The sequence below is a fragment of the Oryctolagus cuniculus genome, chromosome 2 (assembly GCF_964237555.1).
Source record: "Oryctolagus cuniculus chromosome 2, mOryCun1.1, whole genome shotgun sequence".
Taxonomy (NCBI): domain Eukaryota; kingdom Metazoa; phylum Chordata; class Mammalia; order Lagomorpha; family Leporidae; genus Oryctolagus; species Oryctolagus cuniculus.
The window spans coordinates 111,862,644-111,888,223 of NC_091433.1; the positions used below are offsets into that span (position 1 = coordinate 111,862,644).

The 25,580-nt window shown below is 45.0% G+C and overlaps 1 protein-coding gene across 2 annotated transcripts in view; it reads right to left on the reverse strand.

Annotated features, from left to right (window-relative positions):
- Nucleotides 1-25,580, reverse strand: part of NPHP1 (nephrocystin 1) — a 58,474-nt gene that overhangs the window by 4,743 nt on the left and 28,151 nt on the right. For both annotated transcript variants that reach the window (XM_051836307.2, XM_008253984.4), the window contains exons 12-18: nucleotides 16,179-16,253; nucleotides 13,802-13,912; nucleotides 11,474-11,556; nucleotides 9,644-9,720; nucleotides 7,981-8,080; nucleotides 3,475-3,587; nucleotides 1,063-1,136 (exon numbers count right to left, since the gene is read on the reverse strand). In XM_051836307.2, coding sequence (XP_051692267.1) covers nucleotides 1,063-1,136; nucleotides 3,475-3,587; nucleotides 7,981-8,080; nucleotides 9,644-9,720; nucleotides 11,474-11,556; nucleotides 13,802-13,912; nucleotides 16,179-16,253 — 633 coding nt within the window. The remainder of the gene's footprint in view (nucleotides 1-1,062; nucleotides 1,137-3,474; nucleotides 3,588-7,980; nucleotides 8,081-9,643; nucleotides 9,721-11,473; nucleotides 11,557-13,801; nucleotides 13,913-16,178; nucleotides 16,254-25,580) is intronic.

The following is a 25,580-nucleotide window of genomic DNA, read 5'->3' on the forward strand; positions in this document are numbered from 1 at the left end:
CATTCCACTCGGATCATCTGTTCTTCTCAAGAACAGTCTTGGGGGCCAGCGCTGTGGCCTAGCGAGTTAAAGCCCTGGCCTGCAGCACCGGCATCCCATGTGGGTGCTTAGTTCAAGTCCTGGCTGTTCTACTTCTGATCCCCCTCTCTGCTATGGCCTGGGAAAGCAGTGGAAGATGGCCCAAGTCCTGGAGCTCCTGCACCTGTGTGGGACACTGGGATGAAGCTCTGGGCTCCTGGCTTTGGATCGGCTCAGTTCTGGTCATTGTGGGGAGTGAATCAGCAGATGAAAGACCTCTTTCTCTGTCTCTACCTCTTTCTGTAACTCTGTCTTTCAAATAAATAAAATAAATCTTCCAAAAAAATAATAAAAGAAAACCAGTCTCGGTTCCTTCCTGCCTCAGAATGTTCACACGGACCCTTCCCCAGAATGTCTTCACGGACATCCCAGTGGGCCAAAATCCTATGTGGCCCCAGCCTTCTACAAGGTCCACCCCACTGAGACCTTTTTAAAGAAACATGGTCCTGAGGCTTTAAGGCCCTGGACTCTACACCCCCATGGCACTTGTCGCTTCATCTGCGCATGTGCCTTGCACAAACACAGGTCTTCTAATAGCTGCAGATTAGGTTAGACCATTAGAAATGGCCATTTTTGAAGTTAAAAATGGCTGAATATTGGAGATTTCCAATGATGCAACCTAATACCGGCTGCTATTTCAGATAGCAGATGATATATGTCAAATTTGATTTAAAGCGATGTGCATGCCCGACTTCCCACCGAAAACTCAGTGACTGACCTAGCAGACTGTTCTGGGGTTTTGCTCTTAGGACACAGACAGCGGTCATCCTAAGCCAAGGAACGAACGGCAAGAGACTGCAACAGTGCACGCAGCAGGCACTCCCTCTGCTCACTGGGTCGGGGGGCACCCTTGGGAAGCAACCCCACACTGAGGCACGCAGGATGAGACTGGGCAAGCTAACAGCGCACAGTGCCTGGGCATCACCCCCACAGTCTGCTTACTGCTGTCAGAAGCAGGTTCCCTCCGGAGTGCACGGTACCCACCCTGAGAGCGTCCATCACGTCAGGCTGCTCCAAGAGCTTGGGGAAGGTGGCCAGCATTGGGTGACTAATTAACTCTGAAATGCAAAAGAAGAACACAAGGCTTTATGCAAGCTTCATCCAACGTATTTTACTGCAATACACACGAAAATATTCACTCATTAAAATCATTAGGCTAGAGGACTTGCTGAATACGTTAACGCTATACACATCTAACCCCTGGGAGGGTTCAAACTGTCCCTACTTCTATCCCAGGGAATTCTGAAGTGACGCTCATACCAAACAGGTCAGGGGCAGTGCCTCTGCCTAAAGTAAGGTCAGAACATTTTTTGTGTGTGTGTGCTTGTGTGTAATGGTGTTTTCAACCTCTTTTTCCTCCTTATGATGGCAGTGTGCCAAAATGGATCTCGCATTAGGAAGAAGCCCTGCTGCAGGAAGGGTGGGTGGTAACCAGAGGCGCAGGAGGAGGCGGAAGCAGGTATTTCAGGTGTGGCTCCAGAGAAGTGGACCACAGCGGGAGGAGCTGGCAGTTCTGCCACATGCGTGTATGCCGTGCAGAGGAACTGAGGCTCCTGCGAGCCCTCTGCAGGAAGCACTCGGGGAGGATGTGGGCACGGTGGGGTCAGCTGCCTCCTGGGATACCCACACTCCATCCTGGAGCGCCCGTCCCAGTCTGGCTGTTCTGCTTCCTAGCCAGCTCCCGCTAATGCACGCCCTGGAAGGCAGCAGCCCATGGTAAGCACCTGGGCCCCTTCTGCCTCTGTGGACGACCCAGATGTTCTTGGTTCCTGGTTTTGGCCTGGCCCCAGCCCTGGCTGTTCTGGACATTTAGGGTGTGAATCAGCAGACGGAAGCTCTCTCTCTCCCTCTCCCTCTCTTTGTTCCTGTCGCTCTGCCTTTTGAGTAAGTACATAAATCAGGAAGGTTGTATCTTGTCCATTTGCACTGCTGAAGCAGAAGATCTGAGATTGGGCAATTCATAAATAGAGATGTATGCATCACACTTCTAGAGGCTGGGAACTGTAAGAGCAAGGCACCAACACCCGGTTTTCTGGCAGAAGGCAGAGGGCACGCAGACACACTCCTTCCGTCACGGGCATCTATTCCATTCACGAGCAAGCACCCCTCACGGCCTCGTCACCACTGCAGGCCCCACCTCCTAACACCACTGAACGCCATCACCCTGGAATTTTGCAGGGAAACGTTCACACCACAGCAAGTGCTTTTGGAATGGCAAGGGCAATGCTGCCACATCTAATTTTGTGTCCTCAGTAGAGAAAAATGCCTTCACTAGGTCTGATGAAGCCAACATCCTCTGCAAGCCTCAGCCTCTCTCGGCAGCCGCATCATCCGTGAGGCTCCCGGAGTCCCCGAGCGCAGAGCGAGCGCTGACTGAAAGGCTTCAGCGCCCTGGCTCCTGAGGCGTGAGTTCCACTTCTACCAGGGCTCCCCTCTCACCGCCGCTCCCACCCTGGCCTGCCTTCAGCTTCAACCCCCCAACCCCTGCACGCCTTCTTGCCCTGGGGTTTTGGACATGCTGGCTCCTCTACCCAGGAAGGGTCCTCCTCCCTCACTAGCTCCTCTCTCAGGCCTCACCTTAGACATCTTTGGCCTTCCTCACCCTGCACCTTAATTCCAGCCTTCCTAGTGTATGCTCCCATTGCATATTCTGACTCACAGCACTCATTTTAAAAGACTGAAAAGGTCTATTCATGTAATCTATGTCTGTGGTCTGTCTCTTCCCCAGGGCAGAGGTGACCAGGCCAGTCTCACCCATTGCTGGACCTAGCACAATGACTGGCACAGAGCAGGCACTCAGGAGGTATCTGCTGACCAACAATTGAATTCAAAGAATACCCAATAGAATTAAATGGTTTTCCTTTTTGGAGGCAATTCTTATAACACATGCATTTCTCTTTGTAAATTCAATCACATATGACAACTCATTGGTTTTTTGAATTATTTTTTAGCATTTTACTTGGAAAAATGTTCCAACTTATAAAAAGTTACAAGAATGAAAACAGTAGAGAGAATACCAGAAGACCTCTTACTTGGATTCATTGATTTTAACTAATCCAGTGACAAAGCCAGTTATTCTGGGTGATTTCCTTTCTTCCCAACCAGATGATATGCATACCAAACACATACAGAAAAACAGATTATTCAGAGACATTAAGGGAAAATAGGATTGTGTCTAAGTTTTAGGATCTCAACCTCGAGAACTGGAAAAGTGAAAATGTGAACATTTGAAAGAACTCAAGCCATAGCGAGCTTCCAAAGCTCAGTGTCCGCCTCCGAGTCTCACAAGTGATGGGCGCACTGACATAAATTCTGTCCCGACGTCATACTCGAGAGCAGAGGACACAGCCGCCATTTACACGTTTGCTTTCAGTCATCACACGGCAGCCCCCTTACCTGCACTTTGCAAGCTCATCCTGTCTTTCAGGAGGACATCTCCAAGAATTTGTCGATAAAATATCAACAAGTGGATGCAACACATACTTCCAATCAATGTTTCTGGCAGGAGACTATTAAAGAAGAAAAAAAAATGTGTTCTCAGAATTAAAAAAAAATCATCAGTTATGTGTTTTGGAAAGAAAGGGACTGGTCAGCCACAAGTTTGCACAAGGGCATGTGGCTGCCACACCTGATGTGGTGATTTCAGAGGAAATACCAGCTCAGACTGTGCTAAGTGCTGGGTGGGACGTGAGGGTGGGACAGACCTGGGCCGAGTCCTGACTTTGCTGCTTCCGAGCTATGCGGCTTCCGATGAGCTCATACTCTCCTTGGGCTTTGGTTTCCTCGTTTGTAGACTATGAATAGTAACAGGCTACTAAATGGGATAAAATGAAGTGAGTGTGGAGTGCTTAATGCAGTCCCTGATACATAGTGAGGGCTCAAAAATAGGAAAAAAATCTACCTTCAATATTGAAGCTAAGTTGTTTAACAACTAATCTAGAATAGATGATTATAACTTTATGATGTTATATTTGATCTTTATGGTAACCACAAAGAAAACATCAGTAGAATATACACAAAATGAAATGAAAGGGGAATAAAAACGTGTCCCTGTAAGAAATCAAACACAAAGCCAAGCAGTAAAGGAGGAAATGACGAACAAAAAGACGTATTAGACATACAGAAAACAAGCAATAAAATGGCCAAAGCAATTCTTTCTCTATCAGTAATTACTTTAAATGGATTAAACACCCCAATCAAAAGATACAAATTAGCAGAATGGTTAACTCTATGCTATTGACAAGAGACTTATTTTAAACTCAGGACATACATAACTCAAAGGTTACAAAAAAAGACCTTAATTCTTATAAATTAATCTGTTATCTTAATTTCCAGTGTAAGAATTTTAGGAGGAAGAAATCTAACAGAGGTAACATTCAAAACAGAATGAACATGACCCCTCTTATGATTCATGAACAATGGATTACATGAGTAATTAGTTTCATGGGATTTAGGTAAATCAACCACTCCCTAATCTCTGTACTTCTAAAAACATTAAAAAACACAAAACAGGTTCTCCCACTACTCTTATACTCATTGCAGCATTGGTACACAGGCAGGAATTATCCTTTTCCAACACTGCTGAGATTCTAACCTTGGATATGTAACTGACCGGGACTTCAGACCGGCTGCCCCAGGGGCGCCGTGCTGTGCCCAGGGCTGTGTTCTGCATCCTGTCCTCCAGGCTGCGGCCGCATGGGCAGTGCTTCAGCTGCGCGCCTGGGCTCAGGGCTCTGCTGAAGAGCTGCCAGACTTTGCAGCGGAAGGGGTGGAACCTTCCTTCCTTCCCTTTAGCCTTCTCTCCTCACAGACCTGTCTGCTGTGTCTGGCAGGCTGTGGTCCTCCCATGGTGCAGGCACCTCCCCGCAACATGAGGCAACACAGCTCGATTTTATTTGATTTTCTCTAGGGAAATCCTCTCCGGTTCCCAAACCCAAGACAACCACAGTTCCGGGCTACCAAAGACTGGCTGAGCCAAGAAGTAGAAACGCTCCTCGTTATGCCCTCCTATGCAGGCCAGCAGTGCAAAGTGAACGGCCTCAGGCCAGACACACTGTTACCTTATCTGCAGCAACAACGGAACTGAAGTAGAAGAGGGAAAAGGGGGACTGCAGCCAAAAGGCAAAGGCTAAGCCTTTCACAGCAGATCTGTACCTCCAGTCTACTACAGGCCAGTGTACGCACTGAGGCCTTGGCTGTACACAGCAGGGCTCTCCCTCCCCATGGGCGTAAAGAGGGCACTGGGCAAATCGCAGCAAGTGAACCCCTTTGGAGACCAGCTCCACAATGAGAAGGGCACATCTTGGCAGAGCCGAAGCATCTACCTGCTCCCTCTTTCTTCTCACACCCACAGGGTTGCCACGATCACAAGCAACGTCTCCACCCAAGACTTCTGAGCCCCGGGACAGGCCTTGGTGCTGTTTCTTTGGTAGAAGAGACGGGTCTGTACTGATGTGTCCTCATTTTCCCAGGTCTCCTAACACCCAAAGGACACGCACCTGCAAGTCTGTTCACTGGGTGAGAGAGATGTATGAAGCCAGCCAGCAGGGGACTGGCTGGCAACAGGCATGAATGTAGATGCCAACCCGGCTTCTTGCTTAGGGCCCTGCCTCCATTGTCGTGTGCCCCTTGGCATAATGGAAAGGCGCCCTGTCTTTTCACCGCTGAGCAGAGAAGCTGGGCGAAACAAAGGTGAGGGCAGGGACCAGAGGCACAGTGTACCTTTAAAGGAGGGAAGGAGGACTGCTGAGGTCATTATTTGCTTTTGTCCCATCCACAGAGGTGGCAGGTGGGCGAAGTGGGGAGGGGCGGCGGTGGAAAGAAGCAGGGAGTTTCTACCACCAGGCTGCACAGGCTCAGAGCGGCGATGTCCTAAACCTTGCATGCTGGTGCCCAGCCTGACGTCAGCCCCATGGCCCTGCAGCGCGTGCAGCGAGCTTCCGCGCTCCGGCCTGACCGCTGTGCCACGCAGCCACATGTGATCTTGGATGATAAAATGTATCTGCAAACTGGTATGTGGAGCCAAAGATACGCTTTTGAGAGCTGTGCTTGAAAGACAAACTTGGAGCTCTTGGAGCCTTAGGAGATGAGGACCGGAGCAAAGAAGAGGGAAAACGAAGCCAAACAGGACTCGGTTTTCCCTTTACAAAGACTCCTACTGTGCTTCCTTTGTCTAATCTTGAAAAAAGAACACTCCCAAGGCAAGGCTGGCCAAGAAGGGAACTTACAGGCTCTAGGAACAGCCAGGAGAGAAAAAATTCCAGCAGTGGGTAAAACCCAGGAACCTCTTACTAATGGTTATTCAAAGACTTAACTGTTGGTGCTGTAATTATAAAGCTGCATCTCAATGCTGGAGATGGGAGTAAGGTATATTCATGCTAGGATCATGATCTGCAGTAAGCAAAGCCACCGTGCAGAGGGAACAGCAAGTCTTCCTCTATTTCCTTCCTTCTTGCTAATCCGCATCCTGGGGGGACAGTGGTACTGTCTCAGTCTCTGTCCCACACAGTGCTCTTCCCTGCCCCAACTTGTCCCCCGTGTGCCCTGAGTGGGAGCTCCCTTCCTCCACACCTGCTGGAGGCCACATTCCTCCAGTCCTTCAAAGCCAATACTCAGTCTCTCCTGATCTCACCAGCTACACAGCACATCTTCACTGGAGCAGATTTTGTAACATAATACCATCTACCTGGCATTATATTTATAGATATATAAAATAATTATATAGTAAATAATTACAGTTAACACTATTGTATGTTACTGCATGTCATGCATTTTAAATACTGTGCAATTATTTTATATGCTTTCTTTCTCTTATACCTCATTACAGCATTATGGGGCTGATATTATGCACATTTTAAAGATGTATACCTCACGACCCTGAGAGATGACTGAACTATTTGTCTAAGAGGGAACTGAATGACATATTGGTAGATCTGGTATTGGACAAGTGTAAAAGCTCTCTGAAGAAAATACAAGTCAAAATCACCATGAGGAACCACTGCTCACTATTCACTTAGAAGAATGGCTAGAACAGGGGGCAGGCACCATGGCGCAGTGGGTTAAGCCACTGCCTGGAACACCTGCACCCCATATCAAAGTACCTGCTCTGAGTCCTGGCTACCCTGCTCTGATCCAGCTTCCTGCTAATGTGCTGCAGGGCAGCTGGTGATGGCTCAAGTACTTGGGTCCCTATCACCCACATAGGAGACTTGGATGTTATTCCTGGCTCCTGGATTTGGCCTGGCCTACCCTTGCCTGTTGTGGGCATTTGGGCAGTGAAGCAGCAATTGAAATCTTTCTCTCTTTCCTCTGTCTTTTCCTCTTTCACTCTGCCTTTCAAATAAATACCTAAAGGGGAAAAAAGGCTATACACTGCATGATTCCTTCATAGGATATTCTGGAAAAGCCAAAACTTTTGGGGAATACAACAGATGAGTGGTTGCCTGAGGTTGGGGGAGGGGAGTTGCTCTAAAGGGACATGAGATACCTTTATAGTGAAAGGAAATAGTCTCTACCTTGATCTTGGTGATATTTATCACAATTGTATACACTTGTCAAAATTCAAAGAACTATAAAGTAAAAAGGATATATTTTATTACGTGCAAATTATATTTCAATAGCCTGAACATTAGAGAAAAGGTTCCCTGAGACATAGCATCATGTATTGGTAAGCCCCGTCCAGTCAAAAGTGTCTAGATTATTTCCAACCAAATCTATCATTTGGGCGAACTGGTAAAGAGTAAGTGGATATGAGTTTTCTTTCTGTTCCATTTCCTTAATGATCTTTGGCAGGAGAATTAATGAGGACAACAATGACCAAGTAGGTGGAGGAGCTGACAGCAGAGAGAGTCTACAAATGCTGAGTGAGTCCCAGTCCACCGGACCGGGAGAGCACGTGCCTACCTTAGTATGTTTCTCGACCTTGTGTTCAAGGATCGCAGTTTTACCAGGAGCTGAGGCTGCCTTCTCATTATCATCATCTGATGGAAGACACCACCATGTGCTTAAAAACAATTAAAAATTAAATGATGGGAACAGTGAGGATACTAAAACACACATTTTATGAAAGTATATCAACCAGTAGTGCTGAACTGTACAGTCACCCACATATCCTAAGTGAGCTGACAGAGACAAAGTGTGATGCTGCTGTCTGTGGCTTCCCCTAAGGGCACCTGACGGCCACTGTCTCAGATGCTTTACGGTATTATTATTATTTATTATCGGAGTTACAAAGCACGTCTGGCTCCAGGTAGAATAATGGCATGCCAGGCCCCAAGTTCCTTCCTGTTCCAAGAAGGTGGAACTGTATCCAGCTCTCTGCTGTGGCCTGGGAAAGCAGTGGAAGATGGCCCATGTGCTTGGGCCCCTGCACCCGTGTGGGAGACCCGGAAGAAGCTCCTGGCTCCTGGCTTCGGATTGGCACAGCTCCGGATGTTGCAGCCATCAGGGGAGTGAGCCAGTGGATGGAAGACTTCTCTTTCTCTCTGCCTCTGCCTCTTGTAGCTCTACCTTTCAAATAAATAAATCTTAAAAAAAAAAAAAAAAAAGTTGGAACTGGAATTGTGGGAAGAGCAGTGGATGGATGTCCTGAATCACCAAATAAGGACAGGACGGGCTGAGGAGCACAAGGGGAGTTCCAAATCCGTGAGGCTTTAGAGCTCCATGAGGCGAGGATTGTGTCTGTCGGATTCTCTATGAGGGCGCTTCAAAAGGTTTGTTTACGGCCTGGTGGGTACGATGCCCCATGGGATACTCAGATCCTATAACTGGAGGGTCTGAGTTTGCGTTCTGCTCCACTCCTGATTCCAGCTTCCTGCCAAAGCAAACCCTGGGAGGCAGCGGACGACTGCTCAAACACCTGGGTCCCTGCCAACCATGTGGGAGGCCTGGATTGCGTCCTGGCTCCTGGCTTTAGTCTGGCCTAGCCTTGGCTGTTGCCGGTACTTGATGAGTGAATCAGGGGATAGGAAGTCTGTCTGTCTGTACCCACCCCTCAACTCAAATAAATAAATAAATAAACTTTAAAAATTTTATGGGAAAATGTAATAAAAGTATATTTTGGTGCAAAGAAATTGAAAGCCACGCATAGTTTCTTACAATGAACACTTTCCATGAACTTCCCGAAGACCCTTATATTATCCCGTTAGCTAGCACAGTACCTAGTCAAAGAACATATTAAAAGATGCTCAATATTTTTGGAGGACAAACTGGCATATATATCACGAATTCAGAAATCTATACCCTCAACTTGGCAATAGGCAATCTCTGAATTAGCCTATTCTATTCACTGTTCTATAGCTATCCCAGGTATCAGCCCAGTGTTCAACAGAACAAAACCAATGCAGGGTCCTCACTTTTCATGGTTTCCTACATTACAGACCCACATGTGCTACCCAGAAAATAAGCTCTTCCATAAAAAATGATTAAGATTTTCATATCAAATGGCATGTTTAAGACAATGTAAATTCAGGTGAAAAATGTTATGCTTATCAGAATATAGCTACCTTCCCTGATGCACCTGCTGTTTAATCTTTAAGGAAAGGAAGGTTACACATAAGGGCCGTACCTCTTCTGGACACTGAAGGGTCCACTTCCACACCTTTCTCATAAGGAGTGCCACCATTCAAGAAGAGTTCGTAAGTTCTATAAAATATAAAATAAAATAATTCTATAAAATAACATACTCTGACAGAGGCTCTTAGACACTGGAGTTAGTGGTGAGCTATTTTTTAGCACAAACCTATTCACAGGCATTTTCTTGATTTCTCATTGGTAAAATAGAGTCACTGTTGCTGATCTTTCTGTGAGGCGCCATCTGAACAGTTTCCTCCCTGTGAGCGGCAGACAACACGCCTTCCCACGTGAAAGGGGATTGACCCACGTCACGACAGCGCTCGGGCTTTCGTGGCTCATGTTAAATGACTGCTTTTAACATATTTTTCAAATGTGCTGATTCATCATTTGAAATGATGCCTTTATGAGTTCATATTATTTTTAAAATATAAAATAACATGTACCTATTGTAAAAAGCTTGAACAGCATAGAAATGACAAGGAAAAGTCCTCTGCATCCCTTCCCCACTAGTTTGGCAAACCTCCTGTCCTTTCCTACGCTCATACAAACGAATACATAAACAGTGAAAGGCTACCCAAGTGTAGAAAGCAGAAGAGAAGCCCACTGCACCCCTGCCTGGTTCTGCTCCGCAGGGAACCCTTGGGAACAGTCTACCCGACCCCCGCACAGGAGCTCCCGAATAGCTTTCAACGACCACAAGTGGAGTCACAGCATTCACGATATTCTGCAACTCACTTTTTAATATAATAAAACACTGGAAATGTTTCTGTATTAAACCTCAGAGCTCTACCACATTTTAAAGAATAGCTGCCGCTTCACTTTTGGAAAGATGGAGTAGACGTACTTTTCTCTATTTCTTCCATTAAGCACAAAAGCCAAAACCAGATACAATCCCGAGTTCCCACACCCCGCTGGGTGCCTCTCCCCTCTCACCACACCCCGCTGGGTGCCTCTCCCCTCTCACCGCTGTGGTGAGGCCAGAGGGCTGGTGTTGTCAGGACTTTCACCTCTGCCCAGTGCTGAGGAGGCCACCTGGGGAGCGTTATCTGAATGCCTTATCTAGATTAATCCTCACAATGAGACTTTCCAGTAGGAACTGTTAGAATCCCCTAGGTTATAGGTGGGGAATTTCTGTAACCTGCCTACAGTTCCCCCGGGCAGAGCTGGGATCAAAACCCTGAATTTTGTAATTCCAATCTTGAGATCAACATCCCACCTGCTGCCCATTCTAGCCCTCCTGTGAATGTCTTGTTTATATCCTAGACTTAGAGCTTTCCGCCCATTAAAAAATATGGACTGTATTTTCCTTACTAATTTGAGAGCTCTTTTAATATTAGGGATAGCAATCTCCTGGCTGTTTTGTATATATTTCAAATATTTGCTTCCAGTCTGCCTTTTGGTCTTGAAACTTGAGTCTGTTTACAGCGGCTGCCACTCTGATTTCAATGTCCGGCCTACAGAAGGGAGGCGGAAAGCTGCAGAGGACCTGGGCCCTGGACTTGGCCTTCCTACTCTTTGAAGAGAATTAGGCTGTTTCCAGCCTGGCAACATGTGCTAGTACCACAGGAAATATTGAAAGGAGTCTTCTCAGCTGCCGGCCAGTGCAAATATCTTTTAAAATACCTTCTGTATGTGTCATTTTCCCTAAGACGACACTGGGATGCTGTTTTCGTATATTACCCTAAATAACACCAAAACCCACATTAAAAGCCCACTTCCCCAAAGTTATTGAAATGCTAAGAGAACAAGCCTGAGTTACCTGGGCTCTACAGAATGAGATGCTATCAACTACCCACTTGTGAGGAATGCACAGCAGACTTACTTTGCTGGAATAGGAACTCCATTGGCATCAAAAAGTTTAAGAAACACCCAGCCGCAACTCAATTCTCCTCTTTCACCAGTTGACTAGGAAATAAAACAAGTATATGAAACTTAGTGTCGCACCCAGGCACATTGACAAGCATGTACCAGTCTCCTAAAAGTCCAAGCTGGTATTCGCCTTTAGAACTCAAAAGTTCTTCAGAAGAAAACAACATCAATCACACTAAGTCACATTGTACTTGAAGGTCGGATGTTAAAGGGACATATACATTGTCAGAACTGCTCTTAACAGTTCCTCGAACCTGAGGACGTGGGCCACTGCTGTGACTGTTAAGTGGTATACACATTTTGTGGAATGTTCTGAAGTCATACTGATACTGCTTTGCTTCACTAAGAGATGGACGTAGGAATTCAACACTCAAGGACCTTTGTGCTTGGACTTTTATTATCATTGCCAACCACCAGAGATCAACAGGGCACACAAGGAGTACCCCATCCATGCACAGATTCCATGAGGGCATTTCAGAAAGTCTGAAGGGGCCGGTGCTGTGGCGCAGCGGGTTAATGCCCTGGCCTGAAGTGCTGGCATCCTATATGGGCGCTGGTTCAAGACCCAGCTGCTCCACTTCCAATCCAGCTCCCTGTAATGGCCTGGGAAAGCAGTAGAAGATGGCCCAAGTGATTGGGCCCCTGAACCCGTGTGGGAGACCTGGAAGAAGCTCCTGGCATCTGGCTTTGGATCAGCACAGCTCTGGCCATTGCGGCCAATTGGGGAATGAACCATCGGATGGAAGACCTCTCTCTCTGCCTCTCCTCTCTGTGTAACTCTTTCAAATAAATAAATAAATCTTTAAAAAAAAAAGTTTGAAGCAAATGGAATGAAAAGACAAGTCTATTTAAACAAAATTTTTTTAAAAATCTGTGCATATGAATGGTCTTCAAAATGTTCACAAAAATATGCATTATAAAAATCTACGCATGGGAGTTCCCCCAGCACTGTGGTGCAGTGGGTTCAGCTGCCGCCTGCAATGCTGGCAACCACATGAGCTGTAGTTCAAGTCCTGGCTGCTCCGCTTCAGATCCAGCTCCCTGCTAATGATTCTGGGAAAGCAGAGGAAATTGCTCATGTACTTGGGTCCTTGCCACCCATGTGGGAGTCCTACATAAAGCTCCTGGCTCCTGCCTTCAGCTTGGCCCAGTCCTGTGTGTAGCCATCTGGAGAGTGAACCAGTGGATGGAAGATTCTGTCTCTCCTTTTCTCTTTCTGTAACTCTGCCTTCCATAAATCAATCTTAAAAAATAAAGAGCTTGGGCCAACGCTGTGGTGTAGTGGGTAAAGCTGCCGCCTGTAGTGTCGGCATCCCATACGGGTGCTGGTTTGAGTCCTAGCTGCTCCACTTCCGATCCAGCTCTCTGCTGTGGCCTGGGAAAGCGGTAGAGGATAGTCCAAGTCCTTGGGCCCCTGCACCCAGGTGGGAGACCAGGAGGAAGCTCCTGGCACCTGGCTTTGGATCGGCGCAGCTCCGGCACTGCAGCCAATTGGGGAGTGAATCAGTGGATGGAAGAAATCTACCTCTCTCTCTTTCTCTCTCTGCCTCTCCTTCTCTCTCTGTGTAACTCTGACTTTCAAGTAAAAATAAATAAAATCTTTTAAAAAATAAAGAGCTATGCATGGATTTCAAAATTTCTTGCACCAAAATAAACTAAAATTTTAAAATTTCATTTACCATACACTTTTGGAAATATTCTCATATGGAAGAATCTTCCTTAAAGAAATGAAGAGATGGTGTAACACCATTACCTCTGTGCAATGGCTCTCAAGGTTATCAAAAGGCCAAAGAGACATACTACAGTTCTCAAGCTATTACTAGAACATGCAATTACTAGCACGGGCCCCGCCCACTGTTCTATATTCACGCGACATAAGCTGACCCAAGTTTCTGGTGTCCCCTCTTCCGAGTCCCGCAGGAAACACTCTCAGTGACAAAGTGAAGTGTGCTCCGCCCCTCCAGGACAGAGGTGGCTGCTGTGCTGGAAAGCCACCGAGCACCTTTTGTCACTTCCTGCTGAGTCCCATCCTTTTCCAGCGCTCGTTCTTTAAAAGCGCTGGACTTCACTCATGCTGTCAGTATAAACAAACACCCTTTTGTTTTAAACGCTACTGGCAGAGCAGCACTACATGTAACATTAGAATCACTACCTTTCCCATTCCTCAGGGGAGTAAACTTCTATTACACATGAAAACTCCAATTATTTTCCTTGTGACTACATTTTACAAAGTCCTCCTTTAACTGATACCCTAGCAAACTTGCTGTTTCAACTAACATACGTTGCGAATATAGGAAATTCCAAGTTCAAACAGGACTCCAATGTCTGGAGACGGCGAATTGGACCTGATGAAGCAATCGCCATCAAGCAAGCAGGGCAGGATGCCAGTCACCTGGAATGACAAGACACTCAGGTTAACGACAAGGATGCCAACGGGAAGGGGAGGGTGGTTTCAGTCCTGGTGCAGCTGTAAGCAGTGTCTGCTCTGCCATTACAACAGAGGTCTTACATGGGAAACAGAAAGCAGGTGCACGGATTCCATCAAGGATTTGGAGTAAGTTTAATGTCTCTGTTAAAGGGAATCCTTTCTCTTCTCTCTTTACTTAGAGCAAGTAGGAAGCAAGCAGTTCACCAGGTCCCCAGAGTCGTTACAAAGATAGTCTGCATACATTATACTTACATTGACCACAGTGCTTTGTAAACAGAACTCAAATTAAAGACTGAATTTGTTTGCTCAACTTTCCCTATGCCTGCCTTGTAAAACGTTCCTTTCCCTTCCCTTCTGCCCACCCCATTCCTACTCCCTAGAAAATCTTACCACCTTTTTTGCTTGTAAAATCCCACCAATCCTTCTGGATCTAGTTTCTCTTCTACCAAAGCTTCCCTGAGCTTGAGGACTAGAATTACCATCACCCTCCCCTGTGCTTCCCAGCACCTGGAGCCCCACCACCACGACAACCTGCCTGAGCGACAGTTATCAACACCACCCACGCCACAGGACTCTCTCAAGGCTTATCCAAGACAAGGCACGTGGGGGCTCTGGAGACGGGGGACAATGTGATTATTCATGTATGTTTCTTCCTGACTAATACAGATGTGTTCACACAAGTCTAGGAAGAATGCCTTGCACTTAATCTCATTCAACAAAGTAGCACATACTTACTACTTCTCTCTCCTACAGTTCATTTTTATGTCCCAGGAACTCATCAGAAAATTCTACCCTGAACACTTCCCCTCACAGAGATGCAACATTAACAGTGTGACTGTTGTGCCAAAGGACTAGCATGTTCTCCCTGGGGGCAGGAGGCCCAGAAGAACACAGGAGGCTCCGGGTCCTGCTCCAGACTCAGGTGCGCCTGCAGCACACGGCCCCGGCGCTGAGCCCATGCCCTCTCACTGACCCTCCAATCTCCCTTAGATCTTTGGATGCAATAACAGGAAGGTAATGAAGGGTTTTAGGATACAATAACACACAAGGAGTTAGTTGTGGGAGGGAAGTAAACACAAATGTAATAAAACCATGGAGGCAGAAAAACTTAACCATAGGGCCTGGAGGGCATAGCAGGTAGAGCCACCTGCTCTGGCATCCCATATGGATGCTGGTTCAAGTCCTTGCAGCTTCACTTCTCTGCTAACGGCCTGGGAAGAGCAGTGGAAGATGGCCCGAGGGCTTGGGCCCCTGTATCCACATGCGAGACTGGGAAGAAGCTCCTGGATTCTGATATCATGGCCATCTGAGGAGTGAACCAGTGGATCAAAGATCTCTCTCTCTTTGTCTCTCCCCCTTTCTCCCTGTAACTCTAAATTTTAAATAAATCTTTTTTTTTAAAAAAAAAGGGGGGGGGGGCTGGCACTGTGGTGCAGCATCTCTCTCTGCCTGCAGTGCCAGAATCCCATCTGGGTGCCAGTTCTAGTCCCAGCTGCTCCACTTCCAGTCCAGGTCTCTGCTATGGCCTGGGATAGCAGTAGAAGATGGTCCAAGTCCTCGGGCCTCTGCACCCATGTGGGAGACCGGGAAGAAGTTCCTGGCTTCAGATTGGCACAGCTCCGGCCATTGCGGCCATTTGGAGAGTGAACCAACGGAAGGAAGACCTTTCTCTCTGTCTCTCCCTCTCACTGTCTATAACTCTACTTCTCAAATAAAATAAATAAAATCTTAAAAAAAAAAAGAAAAAATTAACCATAGGCAATTGATATTATAAAAGAGCACAAGGACAACTTTGATTCAGTGGTTTGAAACCACTTAATGTTGTTCCAGTCTGGACAGTGCCCGGATGTAATGTATCAGTTTCCTAGGTGTAACCCTTGATTTTATCTGAATAAGGCACAGTTGGAAGATTTCATTCCTGAAAAACATCATTTCCTAAATTTTATGTTTTTGTTTTCACTAAAAGGGCATTTTCTAAAATTGAACCCTGAATTCCACTGAATGAAATGATTCACAAGAATTGTTAATTTGGTGAGTCAGAAACATGAGCGATTTTTCTCTGTCATCAAAGAAAACGAAAGAATCTAAAAACTTATGTCTGTTTCCACATATCCTGTGCTAAATAAAAATATGTTACACTTTGACAGCCTCATCTTAGAACATTAATTACTCAACACTTCATAGGTAACAGTGACTCATTTTCTTTCCATTGCGTTCCCAGATTGCTTACCTGGGGAGAAAATGTCCACGTTTTGGGCTTCTTAGGTTGCCACGTGGCCCTAACTGCATGAATGTTGCTCAGGACCTGGAACGAGATTTCACCATCGGAAGTCAAGCTACAGAAACCGCCTGGCAACCTCACCGCTTCCCATGTCCCCTGCAGCTAACAGCAGCTGACCTGGATGGAGTGGGTGGGGATGGGAGAGCTTGCACTTCTCACTGCGTGCAACTCTGTAGTGTTTTTTTTTTTTTGTTTTGTTTTTGTTTTTGTTTTTTACATTAAGTAGGCCTATAACTTTTCTTTTCTTTTTTTCTTCAGAGTTTAGGACTTGGTCCCAAAGTCACTGAAGCAAAAAAATCATAATAAAACATTATTTTCCTTTATAAGTCTTAACACAAAATAACTATTTGTAGGGGAAAAGAGCAGTTTTGTACATGGGATGAAACGATACAAATTCAAACTTTACAGATAAGAGTTGGCTCTACCACTCATCTCGCTCACACATTTATATACTGCCCTTGAAATGTCATCTGGGCTGGCGCGCGGATCACTAGGCTAATCCTCCGCCTGCGGCGCCGGCACACCGGGTTCTAGTCCCGGTCAGGGCACAGGATTCTGTCCCGATTGCCCCTCTTCCAGGCCAGCTCTCTGCTGTGGCCCGGGAGTGCAGTGGAGGATGGCCCAAGTGCTTGGGCTCTGCACCCCATGGGAGACCGGGAGGAAGAACCTGGCTCCTGGCTTCGGATCAGTGCGGTGCGCCGGCCGCAGCACACCGGCTGCAGCGGCCATTGGAGGGTGAACCAACGGCAAAAAGGAAGACCTTTCTCTCTGTCTCTCTCTCTCACTGTCCACTCTGCCTGTTAAAAAAAAAAAAAAGAAAAAAAAGAAATGTCATCTGTGTGTATGTCCAAGTAGACCACACGTCTGCACGCTGTCTCGGAGTGTGCTTGTACCGAAGGCATGGCTATCTGTTACGTTACTCTCTGCATATTTCTGTGCATCATAATTTAAGTAATATTGATAACTCCAATAAAAATCAGATTTGGATATGAGGTAGCTATAAAATAAAGGGACAAATTGGAAAAAGAAAGATTTCTAGGTCTGGTTTCCATTTCTGTTATTATGGGCAAAACAGATTGATAACTGGTTGATATATTATTTCTTAATGAGTACTTAATGGTTTCAATTAATTTTTAAAAGGGTAAAAACACAAGACGGTGGTAAATTTTGAAACATGGCAAACACACCAGACAAATTAAAAAGCCTCAAGGAGCACCCAAACATGCTCCTCATCTTACTTCCACCATTAGCATCTTACTACGCTTGTTTTTATCATATAAGTCATCTGTCTCCCCTCTACCCAGCCATCAGTCCACCTTTTATTTTGATGCACTGCAAACCTGCAGACACTGGGAGATCTCTCCTTAAATGCATCACATGCCCATTATTAGCAAAAGCTTCAGTCTTGTTCAGATTCATTTTTTGATGTCAAATTGAACCTAACGAAATGCCCAAGCTTTATGCTTAATTGATATGTAATGTCCGGGTGGGAGGCACGCTGTCTAGGAACCACAGAGCCTGAGGAATGGCCTGGTGGGCACGGGGGTTGGGGGGTGGGAGGGAATCCACTTCCATCAGGGTCTAAAAGGAAGGAGGCACACCTGTCCCCGGGGCGTACACGGAGGCCAGGAGGGGAAACTGCACTCCCACTCTGACCTAGCAGTAGGGAAGCGGCAGTCCCCTTCCCCTGCCCGAGTGGCAGCAGAGGCGTGCTGAAACACGAGTTTACTGTGAAACTCAGACTCAAAATGTCACACCTGAAATACCCAGGGTTCAATTTTTTAAAAAATCCCTTATATCAAGAACCAGGAAAAGATCAACGTGGGTGAGAGAAGATATTCAACAAATACCAGCACTGAGACAACATAGATGTTGGAATTATCTGAAAAAGATTTGATGGGGCTGGCGCTGTGGTGCAGTGGGTTCAAGCTCTGGCCTGAAGTGCCAGCATCCAATATGGACACCAGTTCGAGTCCTGGCTGCTCCTCTTCCAATCCAGCTCTCTACTGTGGCCTGGGAGAGCAGTGGAAGACAGGTCAAGTCCTTGGGCTCCTGTACCCATGTGGGATAACCCAGAAGAAATTCCTGGCTCCTGACTTTGGATTGGCCCAGCTCTGGCCGTTGCGGCCATTTGGTAAGTGAACCAGCAGATGGAAGACCCCTCTCTCTGTCTCTAACTCTCTCTGTAACTCTTTCAAATAAATAAAAATAAACATATAATAAACACTCTAAAAAAAGATTTGAAAGAAACTAAACAAACATGCTTCAATAAGTAACTATGGACATGCTTGATATAAAGTCTTATGAAAGAAAGAGAAGAAAGGAAGGAAGGAAGGAAGGAATGGAAAGTATACAGAAGAATCAGATGGAAATTTTGAAACTGAATCACACAACCAAGATAAAATAAACAAAACCCCCAAACCCAACAATTCACTGGATAGACCCAAAATCAGAACAGAAACAAGGAGGAAATAATGAGCAAACTTAGAGATGGGAAAATAGAAATTAGACAGTCTGAACAAGTGAGATCAATTAGATGGTAAGGTGAATAGAAACTCAGGAAATGATCTAATGTGTATGACACCACAGTTCTAGCGAAGATTTGGAGTTGAAAGGAATTCAAGTAAATAATGGGTGAAAATTCCCCAAATCCAGCAAAACATAAACGCATAGATTGAAGAAGCTGAGCAAATTCCAAACAGAGTAAACCCAAGAAAGTACACAAGAAGCACCATACACTGCTGAAAAGTGAACACAAAGAAAAGATCCTGAAAGCAGTGAGGGAGGAAAAACACCTGGTTAACCGAGGGGGGGAAACAGTTGGAATGACAGGTTCCCTTCAGGAGCCACCGAGCGCAGGAAGAAGCAGCACTATGTTTCTCAAGTGCTGAAAGAAAAAAACTGCCAGCCCAGAATTCCCCGTATCTAGTGAGAATATCCTTCAAGAACACAGGGGAAACCGGCATTCTCAGATAGAGAAAGTCTAACAGAATTTGTCACTAGCAGATTCATCCCAAAACGATTAGGGAAAGAATCAGGAGATAGTCTTGACAGAAAGGACATGGTAAAACCATCTAAAATATCAGAGGCGAAGAAGGAACCACAGAAACAGTAACAACGCAGGCCAAGATCGCAGACTTTCCTTTGAATTTTCAAAATTACGCTTGACTGTTAAAAAATTATTACTGAATGATATCGTTTTCAAGGCGTGAGAGGAAATATTTAAGACAATCAAATTATAATGAGGGAGAGTAGAGAGTTAAAGGGAGGTAAGAGTCCACATGTTGCTCCCACTAGGAGGCTGAGATTTCTAGGCTGGCAAATGATGTATGTATAAGATAATACCTATAGCCACCATGAGAAAGCCATCCAAAGAGATCCACTCATGGACACTACAGATAATTCAAAATGGAGTTCTAAAAAATGCTCAAATAACGCACAGAGTGGCAGGAAAAAGAAAACAGGGGAACGAAAAAGAGAGGGAATGAAGGAAAACAACAAGTAATGCAGCTGACTACAGGCTTGAGGCTCCTCTCCAGGGCCTGCCTGCCCTGGACGCTCTCAGGTGTCCCGTCCAGAGTTCACAGTAGCTACCTCTGGGTGAGGTGGCCCAAGAGAAGCTTGTTCAAGCCAATCTTAGAAGGGGTGTCTTGTTAATTCTAGTAACAATCCTTTTTATTTGTAACTGGGCTTAGATTTATCAAGGAAGTCCTAATGCGGGCTGGCGCCATGGCGCACTAGGTTAATCCTCTGCCTGCGGTGCCAGCATCCCATATGGGTGCCAGTTCTAGTCCCGGCTGCTCCTCTTTCAGTCCAGCTCTCTGCTGTGGCCTGGGAAAGCAGTGGAGAATGGCCCAAGTGCTTGGGCCCCTGCACCCGCGTGGGAGACCAGAAGGAAGCTCCTGGCTCCTGGCTTCGGATTGGTGCAGCTCCATCCATTGTGACCACTTGGGCAGTTAATCAACGGAAGAAAGACCTTTCTCTCTATCTCTCTCTCTTACACTGTCTGTAACTCTACCTGTCAAATAAATAAATTAAAAAATCTTTAAAAAATTAAATTAAAAAAATAAAAAAGGAAGTCCTTTCAAACAAGTAAATACCATGACTGTTTTTTTTTTTTTAAGATCTATTTATTTATTTTACAAGCACAGTTAGAGAAAGGCAGAAGCAGAGAGAGAGAGAGAGAGGTCTTCCATCTGCTGGTTCACTCCCCAAATGGCTACAACATTCAGAGCTGGGCTGATGGGTCTCCTACGAGGGTGCAGGGGCCCAAGGACTTGGGCCATCTTCTACTTCTTTCCCAGGCCACAGCAGAGAACCCGGTCGAAAGTGGAGCAGCTGAGACTTGAGCCGGTGCCCATAGGGGATGCCAGCATGGGCAGCGGTGGCTTTACCTGCTATGCCACAGTGCTGGCCCCTGCCATGACTATTTGTGTAACTATTAGATGAGTTCTATTTTCTCAGTCTGGAAAGGTGATAAGTTAGCTTCATAAATTAACTGCTATTATTTGGATATAAAATAAGTTGTTATTTTCATATATTATTCAAAATAACATTCCAGTCTGATGTTCTCACAGGAAGAACAGGGAGAGGTGGAGGACTATCAGACCTACGAGAAAGCAAGCAATCCTTCTCTCCTTGGCCACTGCTGCCACCTTCTGGCTCATTCATGGCAGTGGTTTTGTGCAGACAGAGGGCAGACATGAGCATCACAGTAGCACCAAGTTAATTTACTTATGTCAAGTTCAGGAAGTAAGGGAGGCAGGCGAGCTTTTTCATCATGCTGGGAGTAGAACTTGACCTGAGCTAAACTAAATATACCTCGACTCCTCCACACCTGCTCCTCTCCCAGCGTGATGCCACACTATCATCCAAACAGGGATGTCAGAGGCACAGCGTCACACTCGACACTCTCCTCCCTCCACTCTCCAATCACATCCAAAGGTCGTTCTTAATCTCCTCAATCTGTCCATCAGCACCTCTCCTCATTCCTCCTTCTCCAACCTATCAACACCATTAGAGGAGAATCTAATCACACTGCTGACTTCCATGTATTGTTCTAAGTGCTTTACCTATAATAATTTATTAAATCTTCACATCAACCCTAGGAAATGTGTTAACAGACGAGGGAAGTGAGAGGGAACAGGGTCAACTAATACGGTCAAGGTCCCACACCCAGCAAACGGTGGAGCCAGGGTTAATCTCAAGTGAGCTGTCTCCAGATTTTGTTCTCCTGACGACAAAGACATCTGGCCGTGCTTTGACTGCTGTGCTGTACTGTCCCCCAGCGGTCAGCTCGTACTCCTTCCGCCCTCTCCAATCCATTCTTCAGACAGGAGCCAGGGATCGCCCCAAACCATAAATCTAATGTCACATCCTGCAGTGACTCTCACTGTTTTTTAGGATACAGACAAAACCCCTATGAACATGGCTCGCAGCATCTTACACCATCTCCATGTCTTCCCATTCTGTACACCTTCCTGCCCCATGGCTCCCTCAGAACCTGGGCTTGTGCTGCGCCTTCAGCCAGCTACCCACTTCCCTCTTCTTTGTCAGATCTCAGTTTAAGTACTGCCTCCTCTTGATTTGAGAATTCTTTTCTAACGCTGAGCACCTGGTGTTATCAATTTTACTCTAAGCAATGCTTTAGCTGACATCACATAAATTAGATGATCCATTTTCATTTCTTGTTCTGCACAAACTGTTTTCTAATTTTCCTTGAAATTTGCTTTTGACCCATTATTTATTAACTTATAATTTTATTTGTAAATGTTATTTATAATGTTATTATAATGTTATTTAAGGATAGTTCCATGTATCTTTCTGTTACTGATTCTTTTAGTTAATTCCATGTGATTATGTACAGGAAATATGGCCGCAACCAGAGACAAAGAAAGAAAAGTGGACAGCCCTGCCCCAACACAAACCTTGACAAGTGGCTGCTCGTAGTTAACCGGTGAAACAGCTGCCCACTGTGATCTTGTCTAGGAGGGACGATGTCCTAAGTTCTGCTTCGGTGAACTCCAGGCATTAACGTGTCCTAATAAATCTGTCCCTGGTATCTCTTTTACAAACATACAGGGCCCACGGGCCATTGGAAGTGTGGTCCGAAGTCATGTAGGCTGCAATTTAAACCCACCAATGCTGTGACAGCTAAGGTACGATGCTGATGAACCTATCAGTATTGCAAGAAACTTGGGATTGTTGTTCGGTTCTCAGGAAACAATTCCAGCTGAACCCGCCTGGCGTTAATAAACTGCTTGGATCCTCCACTGTCCCTGGTGCCTATTTGAACGGAGGGAGTTTTCCCACTCCAGGTTTCTGTAACAATTAAAGGCCATACATTGTATGAATTTCAATTCTAAATCTGTTTAGGTTTGTTTTATGACCCAGGTCCATCTATCTTGGTGACTATACCACATGCACTTTACTATTGAGGTGAAAGAAGTGGCATATGCATATCAGTCTCATCTATCTAGTTAATTGATGTTATCACTAATTTTCTATCTGTTCTATGTTACTGAGAGAAAAGTGTTAAAATCTCCTACTATAATTGTGGCTCTGTCCATTTCTCTTCAGTTCTATCAATTTTTAGTTCACATACTTCGGAACTCTAAAGTTAGGTATGTATACATTTAGGATTCTTACATCTTCTTGATGCACCGTCCCTTTTATCTTTATGTAAAATCTGAAGTCTACTTTGTTTGATATTAATCCCTTTTGAGTGGCATCTCTCCCATCCTTCTACTTTCAACCTACTTATTACATTTAAGGTGCCTTCTTGTACATTGCATATAGTTGGGTCTCTCTGACTGTAATTTTAATTTGTATTTTCCTGATGACTTACTGCAATTTGAGAATATTTTGACCACTGGAGTTTTTTTAATGCATATTTTCTCTTACGAAGCACTTTTTGAAGTCTTTTGCTCATTTAAAACATTAGCTACCATTTTTATTTCTTCCTGATCTTGAGGAAACAGTATTCAGTGGTAAGTATGATGATGCTAATTTTAATTTTTTTCTTGTTGTCCTTTACCAATTTGAAGGACTTTATTTTGTCCCTACTTTATAGAGAATTTTTTTAAAATCATGAATCAGTGTTAAAATTTGTCAATGATTTTTAAATCTAATGAAATGATTTTGTGATTTTTTTCCCATTAATATGAATCATAAATGTTGATTACACAGGTGTATACATTTGAATTCCTGGAATAAACTCCACTTGGCCATAAAATATTGTCCTTTTTATATACTGTTAGATTCAATTTGATAATATTTTCCTCAGGACTTTAGTTTCTATACTCATCAAGGATACAGATACTATAATTATTCTTTCTTGTAATGTCATATTTTGGTATCAGGTTTTCCAATACCCTAGGGAATGAGCTAGAAAGGACTTCCTCTTTATCTGCTCTTGGAATTGTGTAAGATTGGCACGACTTCTTTCTTGAGTGTCTGCGGGAATTAGCCAGGGAGGCCATCCGGGTGTGGAGTTTTCTTTATGGAAAGGTTTTGTTTTTTATTACAGTTTTAATTTCTTGGACAGAAGTTATTCAAATTTTCAATCTCTTTTTGTTTCAGTTTTAGTAAATTATGATTTTCCAGAAATTTATGTATTTCATCAAGGTTGTGAAATTTATTGACAGGAAACCAATTATGATTCCCCCTATTGTCCTCTTAAAGGATTTGTGGTAATGCCTGTTTCCACATCATATATTGACCATTTGCTTTCCTTCTCTCTCTTTTCTGTAAAGATCTGTTTATTTGAAAGTCAGAGCTACACACACACACACAGATCTTCTATCCACTGGTTCATTCCCCAGATGGCTGCAGTATCCAGGGCGGGGCAAGGCTGAAGGCAGGAGCCAGGAGCTTCTTCCGGGTCTCCCAGGTGGGAGGCAAGGGCCCAAGCACCTGGGCCAGGGAGCTGGATTGGAAGACAGGCAACTGGAACATGAACCGGTGCCCATATGGATGCCAGTGTCGCAGACAGCTGCTTTATCGGCTATGCCACATTACCAGCCCCTCCTTCTCTCTATTTTTAAAAAAATTTCTTGATAAGTCTTACTAGGTATTTTAAAAATTCATTATTATCCTCAAAGAATCAACTTCTTTTATTTCTTCTTGTATTAATTATTTTCTATCTCATTAACTTCTACCATTATCTTTATTTTTTCCTCATTTCTACTTCAGGTTCATCTCACCATTCTTTTTCTAATCCTTTGAGTTGGTAGCTGAGAACACTTTTAGTTTTTTAGTTTTTCTTCCTTTCTAATATATGCAATTAAACTATACTTTTTCAGGTAAGCACTATTTAAGCTGTATCTCAGACTTTTGTTTTATACTATATAAAAATATTCTCTTTAGGGGACTGAGTGGGTGTTGTGGTCCATCCAGTGGGCTAAACCACCACTTGGGATACCTACATCTGCATTGGAATGTCTGGGATTGAGTCCTGACTCCACTTCCAAACCAGCTTCCTGCTGCTGTGCACCCTGGGAGGCAGCAGATGATGGTTCCAGGTCCCACCTATGTGGGAGACCTGAATGGAGTTCCTAGTTTCTGGTTTCGGCCTGCTGTTCTAGGCATTTGGGAAGTGAACCAGTAGATGGAAGATCTCCTTGTGTGTCTCTCTCTATCTCTCTCTTTCTATCATTCTGTCTCTCAAATAAATAAAAATAAGTAAGTCTTTAAAAAATAATTCTCAGGGCTGGTGTTGTGGCATAGTGGGTAAAGCCTCTGCCTGCAGTGCCAGCATCCCATATGGGTGCCGGTTCAAGTCCCAGCTGCTCCACTTCCAATCCAGCTCTCTGCTATGGCTTGGGAAAGCAGTAGAAGATGGCCCAAGTCCTTGGGCCCCTGCACTTGTGTGGGAGACCTGGAAGAAGCTCCTGGCTCCTGGCTTCAGATCGCTACAGCCCCAGCCAGTGTGGTCATCTGGGGAGTGAACCAGCGGATGAAAGACTTCTCTCTCTCTCTTTCTCTCTGCGTCTGTCTCTGTAATTCTGCCTTTCAAATAAATAAATAATCTTTAAAAAATAATAATTCTCTTAGGAATCAGGAAAGAGCTGAATGTAAAAGGATACATGGAAACTTTATAACATGATGGCAGTACTCTATATCTTGGCTGGGGTGTTGACTACATTGGCATGCATTTGTCAAAAATGCAATACTCTGTACTTAAGGCCCAAACTGCGCACAACACTAGAAGACAGACACCATTCCTTTCTTAGAGGTGAACAAAGTCTAAGACTCAGAGTTAACTGTGATGTACGAACATCACAAGCTTTGCCAGGGAAAGAACCAGGCATTAAAGCTGTATCATCAGAACCAGTGTGAGCTGCACCACCA